Genomic DNA, 10,329 nt, shown 5'->3' on the forward strand with positions numbered 1-10,329 from the left:
ATAGCATGACGTGTTATCCACTGTAGGGTTTGATTCAGTCCAATTGCACCTGGTGCATGCAATACGAAAGCCTGGGAGAGAGGACTCAACTGGGCTCTTACAAATTGGACTTTGGATTTGGGCTTGGGCCGAGCAAAAGATAAATGAACTCTCCAAATCCAATCTAAACTATTTCAAACCTAATCCAAAATCTGATCTAAATAGGCCTAAGACCCATCCGGGCTCAGTTCCAATCCCAGCCCACCATCAGTTTCAGTCCTAAAGCTGGCAAATCTCCCAGCGACGATGCTAGCGTATAAGCATTTATGGCGCAACCAGCAATTCAGATGCTCCCGAAGAAGACTGCAACCCACCGGAGCAATGACCAAACTACGAGTCCAAATGGTCCCTTACCCTTGCATGGCAATCCGTGATGGTTTTTTATCAAATAGATGTTTGACCATTAGGAGCAAACTTTTGCAGCTACAAGGGATAAGCTTTTATAACAAGGACGCATCCTTGAACTTTGTTACAAATCTCACCACGTAATGACTGTCAACAAGACGTTCAAACCTCAAAAATTATTGAGATTCTGTTTAGCATGACATTTTTACCACAACACAAAATATAGTTTTCGTACTTTTCCTAACCTTCCATGCCATACTCTATTGGAGATACTGAATTCTGCTATCTTTTCAGTCGGAGCTAATTCTGCTATTTTCCACAAATCTGTTTCTATCATTGTTACATATATTACATTCTTGTAGGCCCGGTTAGGGCAATGCCCAATAAATGGAACTCAGCTTAGAAAGAAATAAAGTTGATCAGTTGTTTTTATACGGCCACAGAACAGGTTAGTAATTCTAGTGAAGCAAGCTGCTAGAATCTAATTCACAGTAGCTACAATCAATAGGCAAGCGCTCCACTGGTCAATTTTTCATTGGGGTGGCAACTAAATTCTTGCCAAAATCCCCAGTTACCTCTTATATGGTGATATCACCGTACATGCTTCCCCCGGGTTAGCACTCTGCTGGTATCTTACCGTAAAGTAGAATCCCGATCTAGGCCTCTGTTCCCCTACTATTCCAGTATGCTCTTCGCGAGTCTCCTCAGGCAGTTCAAAGGTATTGATATCTCTAAAGTAGGCTCTATTCCAGTTCACTCTCTGAGACGACCTCCTCAGACAGTTCAAAGGAATCAATCTCTGCAAAGTAAGCTCTCTTTTTCTCAATAAAATCTTCAGGCAATGTGTAGCGCTGCTTCTGTGAATACATCAAACAAGGAGAAAGATTTAATACCATGAATCAGTAATAGATCCATCGCAAAAGCATTGTCCAATTAGAGATAACTAATGGAAGAAGGATACACTAAACATTTGAGACAGATTATACAGAGGACAAGTATACATCATATGAGAAAAATTAAAAAATAATTTCTTAGTTGCAACACAGATGTAACGGATATTCTGCAGATGTTACAAGGAAAATTACACCAGTCACTGGCATCAGAGCCTCACTCCATAGAAAGGAAGCAAAATATAATCCCATGAAGCTTAGCTGTCCCATTCCTATGGAGTACCTAACTCCCACTTCTTACTAGTAAGAGTTTTCTTGTGCATAACCCCCCAAATATTAAAATTTGCATGTATTATATTTACCCGTATACTCTCATAAAACACTTATTTTGCATATATGCCCTTTTTTCTTAGAATTTTTTTTTTCATATGTACTCATTCCATTAGTGCCATTAAGAAACTAGTTGTTTAAAATTAAAATGTCTGAAATACCTTAGGTAAACACACAAAAAAAATATTTATAAAGATATACATGTAAATAGCAACTTTACGAGGATTTTCATGCAATCTAACATATTTAGAAGGCTATTCACATTAAAAAAAATATATAATTATTTTTATTTATTTCAATTTGTTTTAACACTCAGACTCATCTAGTGCTTGCGCATTAGATGTGAAAGTGGTATAGATATTATCCATCTGAATCCATTTTCATATCCGAATCAATCTGAATATGGACAGAAATTTGAGGATCCGACTATTCGCAAAAAAAAATGAATATGAATAGACAACTATCCGATCCGTATCGAAATATCCGAATATATATATAACCCTATATAATTTTAGATAGCACTTATATATTTTTAAGAAAATCGTACAACCATATAAATATGTTATTAACTTGATTTATCATCTATTTAGTAATATCTTTGATTATGTAGTCATAAAGTTCAATTATCTAAGTTATATTCGTAATTATATCCATACTTTCAGTATCCGAATTATATCTATATCCGTTTAAAACCAATATGGATATAAATTTTTACATTTGAAAAATATCCATATATTTGTATTTGTCAAACAAAACAAATATAGATATAGATATGCTGGTGCCCAATCCATATCCGAACTGGATTCAGCCCTATTGCTCATCGATATTTTCTACAAAAATATTACTCGAAAAAAGATTGATTTGACAATTAAATAATAAAAAATTTTATTATTGGGAAGAGAAGTTCAACTCGTTGGATAAGGGTGCATTTGGTTGGCCATTAAAAAAGTACCTTTTTTGCTTTTTGATTTTTAAAAAGCAAAAATCAAAAAGCAATATTTGGTAACACCATGAAAAGCAAAAAGCAAAAATCAAAATAATTGCTTTCTATGCAAACTAAAAAATTTTCTCTTTCTAAAACTTGCTTTTCTTCTTTTTTTGCTTCCCCACATCTAAAACGCCAAACCAAAAAGTAAAGAAACCGAACCCTTCTCCCTTGTCGAGCTCTTCACCTCCCCACCCCCTTCTCTCTTCCTTCCCAAACCCTTCTCCCTCGTCAAGCTCTTCACCTACCATCCCTAAACGTTGTTTTTTGCTTTATAGCGACGTAGTTATCAAACATACTTTTTGCTTTTTTGCTTTTACTCAATAACAAAAATCAAAAAATAAAAATAAAAAGTACTTTTGAAAAATCAAAAATCAAAAAGTGTAACCAAACGCACTCTAAGTTTCCAATGAGACTGTTAACCTATTATCCACTTTTAAAATAAAAAAAAAGTAATTTCATAATTTTAATTAATTTTTAATTTAAATAAATATAATTTAGACTAATGACATCAACTGAACTGCTATGTCAAAGATATTCATGCCAAAACAATATATAGTGAGGGTATTGCATGCAAATATCAATTTTGAAAGGACATTCATACAAATCCAATATTTAAGAGGGTATTCACATAAAAAACCTAAAGATTTTTTTAGCATATATACCCTCCTAAATATATAAAATTACATAAATAGTTGCAAAATTGCTATTTGCATGTATACCCTCTCATGAATGTCTCTTTTTGCATATGTACCCATTGAGGATATTTCGATCAGTTCAATTTTAAAAGTGCTAATTTCTTAATGATGTTAGATGACATGGGTATATGTGTAAAAACAAGAAAATAGAAGGGTATACACACAAATAAGTATTTTATGAAAGTATATATACAAATATCACTTTTGAAAGGATATTCATGCAAATTCTAATGTTTACAAGAATATGTACACAAAAACCCCATAAGGATTTTTTTGTGTACATATCCTCTTGAAAAACAAAACCTATTTATGACAAAACAAATCAAGCAATGCTCTTATGTTGAGTTTCTTGCATACAACACAACACACCTAGTTATCACATTTACAGGAAACACCCTTATCCATGTTCCCAGCATAACCCTGGAAAATGCATAATAACTCAAAAAAAAAACCACCTTCTACCAGCTCCATCTCTAATTACACAGAATTTACCTATGACCCATGTGCAAAAAGGCATTTTACCCTTGCTCCAACTTACGTGGCATGATTTTTATCAAGGAAAATTACATATAAACCTTGGATTTTCATATAATACCATGTAGGATTTGAATTTACATAAGTACAATAAAAGCAGGTTAATTTATATATGTAAGGAAAGGGGTAAAACTGTATTATTATGCCCATACTTGTTTAAACCATAGCCAACAATTAAATTTCCAGTAATTTAAAAATGGTTCTACCAGAAAGGGTATTTTATTTGAATTCTTATAGATTTTTCTAAGTCATTATATAAATACAAATAAGGGAGCATGTTTATCACAAATATGTGATAATACAGGGTGCTATATGCAAGAAACCCGCTTTCCAGTTTATTCTCCAATTTCCCTGATTAACAACTAGTTCAATAAATAAAAATTTCATGGTCAACTAAGTAGATGTAGAAGTTCTTAAAGACAACAACAACAAAAAAAAAGAATGTATGTTTTTGCTAAAATATGCTCAAAGAAATGGATGATGAATCCGAAGAATTGCTTAAAGAATTCTTGTTGACATACATGTAGAAGTGGAGACCTCAACAGGGTCTAACCGATAACCAATTAAAATCTGTGGCTAGAACCAAATGACTTGCTACATACACAAATAGGAAGTGGACTTTATGGTCGAAACAGTGACCTTTGCAAGAAGATACTCAAGGGTAACCTAAGGTTGGAAATAAGTTCTCCATCTGGTAATTGGCAGAACAAGCATCTTTAATAACATGAAATACAGAATTCCAAATAACCGAGAATACAGTATTCGCTTACCCAGCAAACCAGGCTAAATCTCCTACCATAATGTGAAACCTTGAAACACATCTCCTATCTGGCCCTAGATATGCACATATTTCCACACAAAAGTAGAAACCACTAGTTTCCCTTAACTCTGCAACTTGCATTAAAAACAATGAGATGAGCTATAGACCATGGATAGAAGTAATGCACATGTCACCCAAATGGTCAGTAAAAGCAGCTTTACTTAAGCTGCAGAACACAGGAACCCAATGATTTTCTTCCTGCATTAAAAATAATGAGATGCACTATTGTCATTTTGTTCCTCATTCTACGTGATTAGAAAGTTGTGGGCTTGCCCTCCAAAAAAACTCGTGAATTATCAACACATTAAATGAGATCTACTAATATATCTCACAAAAAACAAAGGTGCTAACGATGGAAGTTTCAAATGGCGCCAACTATTGTTACGATTTACAATATTTCTCCTCTTCAAATGTAACTAGTTAGTGGGTATTGGTTGCGCAGAAATATATGCTTATCATTTTGCTACAATGGTAGTTAGGTAATGAAAAACCTTTACTAACTTTGGGCAATGTCCAGATAATAACCTCAAGATTGGACGCCAATCCCCTAGACAACATGGACTATGCCAGTGCCAAACAAGCATGTGGCTTGGCTGAATGCCCAACCCAGATGCAAGGGAACCAATACCCAAGAATGCCAAGCACCAGGATGGAATGGTACAGCACATGCTATGTCGATAGTGCCAGGGCAGTACTGCAACAGCATATACCAATTTAAAACCTTGGTAACCAATACCCATGCACATGAGGCACTAGGACAGCATGGTATAGCACATGCCCCGTCAGAAGGGCCAGGCCATAGAAATAATGTTTGACTCTTTCTATGAAAATCAACGTTAAACCATCACAATGTTGTGATAAAATGAAGGATACATCAGACTCTATACGTATGAAATAACTTTGTTGATTTAGTTTCAGACTTAACTATTTAAGAACAAGTGCTCATACATACATATATTAAAAAGAGTGCCAGGGCTTTTTTTTCTTTTGGGGTGGGCGGAGGGTGTTCTTGTGGGCCTGTTAAATTTGCCAATAGATGGAATTTATTTGACTCACAAAAAAAATTGTTACACAAAAATAATATGGATAGTCCCCTTTATCTCAATTTTACTCTCAATCTTTAATATCTAATCATCCCTCTCTAATCTCTATTTCAGAAATTGGAAAATTAATTCACTATTATCCTTTATTTTGTAAATTCATCCAAATTATTAGGGCAAATAATTTTTACAGCAATAAGATGGGAAATAAATTATCTTAAGGAACGTATTTAAATATACTTCCATGGCAAGGGATGTGCCGGTGTGCTGGTTTCAAGAAAAATGCATTGAACTAAAGGACCATTGCTGCAGTGCATAAAGGGACATTCTTAGATCTGAGTTTAGTTTAGATATAAACTGCAAATTATGAATAGCAATGCTAAGTATTATTAAATACCAAGAACCAATGAAAGGCAATGAACAATATAAAAATGATAGTTGGGGTTGGAATCCTAGCTTCATGGTAAGAACAAACTTGCATTGTACAGTGTGGCCCATCAAATTACTTATCACTACCCTTAAGCTATCTATGGGACTTATGCCAAAATTTATAAAGATTTTTTCTAAAAAAAAGGAGAACAGGATGTGGAGTTCTCCTTTTAAGCCAACATTATGCTTTCTCAACAAAAGGGCCCAGGCAGGTATGAAGTCATATTGTCTTGCTATTCTAACTTCATAATCATGGTTTGAATTTTTGTCGGAAGGCATTATGTAGACGGTTGTATTACGTAGTTTCATAATTTCATATATATTTGGTGCTCAAATAAATCCTATAGAGCTTTAGTTGAGAATCTAAAAAATATTGATCGTGTGGAATGCAGCAAAAACAGGACTTGCTTGACTAAACAATTCCATGTGTTTATGACAAGCTAACGCACATTTGTTTTAACCCATTGCACAATAGAAGAGATTGAGAGATCCTAGTGGGAGTGAATGGTTCAAACCCAACTGGTTTTGAGCTAAAAAACACATGATTCATCCATATTAAGAGTACCTTCTTATCCACATTAGGCTAAGGTTTGCTTCAAACAACTTCAAGAAGTTTACAAATAAATAAAACTTGCCATAGTTGTATATTTTGAATAAGCATGACTTCAATGGATCTAATATTTCAAAAAAGTTCAATTAAATATTGTATTCAAATTTTGGTTGTTTCACAAAGTTTATTTAAAAGATGTAATGACATATATGAAATTATACACAGATAAAACCAGCTGCCTATGCATGCATTATGTAAATCCTAAAATACTACACGTATACATTTTACAATTTTTCTACTTGGAATTTGATTTTTCTTATAAATTAATATGAATATATGAAATTTTCTGCATAAATTTTCGTGATAGAAAACAATTTCTCCAGACCTTGAAAAACTTTGTTTTAGCTTCTATTTTGATGCATTTCTTAATAATATACCATGCAGTGAGACATGCATTCTTTTTGGTAATGATGTGTGGTTCGTTGATTATGTTAACTGCCCAGCAGCCAATTACGCATCCATTACAATAACATGAATATGCCAATTTGCAACATGTCTAGAAAGGATTACCATATCAGTTTCAGATAAACACATCACTAAGCAAAGATTTTGGAAATTTTTTTCTTATGGTGGTCTTTTTATGTGCACTTGCATGCAATGCATCAGTTCCATAGAGAGTTTTCGACGAAAATTCATGCACAAGAACCCTCCCATTCAAACAACAGATCGAGAATACTTAGACATTAACAGAATTTTCTGCAGGAATGTGACATTTGCTTATTGACCATAAGAAACCAAACAAGCAAGGAGAACCAACAAAGATTTTTCTATACATGCCTTCTTATTGGCTTATCAAATCTAGAAGACTTTTCCATCCATTGCAAGAAAACATGTTCAGGATTCTCTCTTGGAGATCATATAAAGGTAGTAGTGTCCCTTTGGTAAACATTAACAGATTTTGAAGCAGCTGCCATAGGTTCAAGGATTCATATAAGTGTTCAAAACATATGTAAATTGATGTATAACAAGATACTTCTACGAAAATTAGCATTATGCATGTCGAAAACAATAATGATTCATGGGAAGGAAAGTAAGGACAAACCTTTTTGGCTTCTGGATATGGAACTGAAAATGCTTTTGGGTGATCAAATTTGTCATCCTCCATCACCAGTTTTCCCCTAGCAGAAAGATGTGAACCATATTATAACATCAAGATGACTGCATCTAATTAGAGCAAAAAAAATACATGCTTTATTTAAACATTCTTTTTTCCAGAATAGTTGTCACATGTTGTAACTTGTAACACCTCTCTCTCTCTCCCCAAAAAACGAACACAACAAATAGCTATGGTGTACAAGAGCTTAGGCAATGTTCCAGATAACTGAGTTTCGATGTTAATATATCTTCTATAGGTAAACTGTTACCTTCAGCATGTGATGACACAATCTATTTTAAATCAACAGGCAAATAGCTCATGGACTACCGTGCTTTTACCACTTTCAAGTTGCCAACATACCATAATATGAGATCAGCTATAAGACCAAATAATACATGCATACATATATGAGATGCCTAAAGTACAACAAGATGGATTGGCCATATGCTTTCTTGCTCCATGCATGCATTGACTCACATGCACATGCACGGGTGGACACATACATTACCTGGGATGAACCATGGGCAAGAGAATAACCTATAAATAAAAAATCATCATGCATACTTGATACTTCATACTAACTTGCAAAATAAAAATCATGACATACTTCATACTTCTGGTTCTTGCCACTGGTGGACAACTCAATGCTGTGGATGGTGTAGCTTTCCCCTTACACATTCTTGCTTCTTTTTCCTTCCACTTTCTTCTTCCTGCCTCTTTTTCCTTGCACCTTCTACCTTCCACAGTTTGTCGAGCATAAACTATAGAATGGTTTGAATTGTCATGTTGAGCATCATCATCAACTGCAAAATATAAATTCAGAAATCTACCAAGAAAGCAGTTGTATATCTGAAAAAAAAATAAAAAGCAAAAAATAGTACGAAAAGTCAACTATTTTCAGCTCCTTACAAACAATTCCATGCACTAACAAACGGTAGTGAACTCTCACTGTTCCAGTGTCATCTCCAATGTCACAACATGCAGGTAGAAAACATTCAAATGAAGCAATTATTAAGCACGAAAGGAAAAAAAATGCCACAGTCATGTTTTTCCCAAAAAAATATGCCAAGCATCCTGAGAGTGGGATTAACTCCAAAACTTAAAACTCTAAGAAACACGAGGAACAGAACAGGGTATATAAACATACAAGATAAATACCAGAATTTCATATATTTTAAAGATGTCCAATTATAGATTATGATGTACATTCACAGTCCACGCATATATCACAATCATCAATGGAATTCCTCTAAAGACCTGGCAAAACTGAACTTTACCAACCATACAACAAGTTCCCAAAGAACACAAACTATACAACTCTATTATCCACTTCTATAAATGGCTATTTTAATTCCCCAGGAACAACAGATGCACCATCAGCCGTTACTAACCAGAGACAAACCTCCAATCTTAGTTTCTAAGCCTCTAAAAAACCTCCAAAATGTGACAAATTTGCTTGCACACAAAAGATTATTTTTGATACCAATGGAATCTAGAGCCAACATCTATTTCTGAGTATCTGAAGCAGCGTTGACTGTCACAGGAGCTCCAAGCCCTAGACTTCGGATCATAAAGGCTTTCTTTCTATCCTTCCTTTCATGATAGGCGTCCCAAACCCTAGATGTCAAAGCACAAGTTCGCAAACCAGAGTATCTACAAACCCTGGCTTTCCCCATCAACGAACCCTGGCATCAAAAGTTTCAAGAACTCGAGGGGAAGGGAAAAGAAACACGGGCAAGGGGAACTTACCCGAATCCAGGAATGTCACTTTGGATTTCGGAGAGGACGTGGCAACATTCCGACCTCCATTGTCTTCGTGGCCAGTGGAATTGAAGCCAGAGTTGGATCTGGTGGAGGGCTCGTCGGGGTTCGAGGTTTGGGGCGGTTTGGGCCTCGGCTTGGGATTGGGGATGGGTTCAAGGAGAGAACGGGTAGAGTTGGAGGAGAAGAGGGAAGGGGCGGCGTTGGTGAGGTCGGCGAGGGGTTTTCTCCTGAGGCTTCTCCTCCTCTCGGATCCACGGCTTTCCATCTTGGTTCTTGGCTTCGCATGAGAAATGGAGATGGGTTCGAGAGAGAGGGAGAGCGAGCGGGAATTCGGTTCGGACTGTGGAGAGAAGACACTACATAGGTAGGGAATAATGACTGAAGGCGGGCGGTGATTTTAGGATCCAGTACTAGTAGCCGATCAGATGGAGATGAGAACGAGAGGTCAAAAGGAAAGGACAAGATGCTAGGCTAACATAGTGGGTTTTTTTTTTCTTTTATAAAAATAAATTTATTAAATAATAAATTAGATAAAAAATTTTATTTTATATTTTAAATTAAAAATAATTTTTAAATTTAAATTAAAAATAATTCTTCATTTCAAACATAAATTAAAAACAACTCCTCATTTTTAACTGAAATGATCATTATATCCTTATACGCTCATACGGTTATACAATAAGACAGTATTATTTTACAATAATGTAGTACTGATTTATAATAAGACAGTACTATTTTCTAATATCGCA

General features: G+C 35.0%; 1 protein-coding gene across 3 annotated transcripts; it reads right to left on the reverse strand.

Moving 5' to 3' along the window:
* Positions 1 to 671: 671 nt before the first annotated feature.
* On the reverse strand, positions 672 to 9,996 carry LOC105045941 (uncharacterized). 3 transcript variants are annotated; one of them, XM_073258434.1, is made up of 5 exons: positions 9,566 to 9,996; positions 8,424 to 8,577; positions 7,763 to 7,838; positions 7,498 to 7,627; positions 672 to 1,241 (listed from the first exon to the last, which is right to left on the reverse strand). In XM_073258434.1, exons 1-4 carry the CDS (start codon positions 9,843 to 9,845, stop codon positions 7,502 to 7,504), a joined length of 636 nt encoding a protein of 211 aa, XP_073114535.1. In that variant the 5' UTR covers positions 9,846 to 9,996; the 3' UTR covers positions 672 to 1,241; positions 7,498 to 7,501. The 3 variants fall into 3 exon arrangements, with proteins under 3 accessions (XP_073114535.1, XP_010922688.1, XP_010922689.1); XM_010924386.4 differs by having other exon boundaries at positions 8,424 to 8,619; positions 9,566 to 9,991; XM_010924387.4 differs by lacking the exon at positions 7,498 to 7,627 and having other exon boundaries at positions 8,424 to 8,619; positions 9,566 to 9,986.
* Between the last annotated feature and the right edge of the window lie 333 nt (positions 9,997 to 10,329).

This window comes from Elaeis guineensis, chromosome 5 (genome assembly GCF_000442705.2).
Source record: "Elaeis guineensis isolate ETL-2024a chromosome 5, EG11, whole genome shotgun sequence".
NCBI classification, from domain to species: domain Eukaryota; kingdom Viridiplantae; phylum Streptophyta; class Magnoliopsida; order Arecales; family Arecaceae; genus Elaeis; species Elaeis guineensis.

Coding starts and splice junctions, on each gene's coding strand:
- LOC105045941 (XM_010924386.4), bottom strand. CDS start 9,845: ATGGAAAGCCGTGGATCCGAGAGGAGGAGAAGCCTCAGGAGAAAACCC. Junction 8,620..9,565: donor AGTGACATTCCTGGATTCGG/GTAAGTTCCCCT, acceptor TATATTTTGCAG/TTGATGATGATGCTCAACAT. Junction 7,839..8,423: donor GCAAGAACCAGAAGTATGAA/GTATGTCATGAT, acceptor TCTTTCTGCTAG/GGGAAAACTGGTGATGGAGG.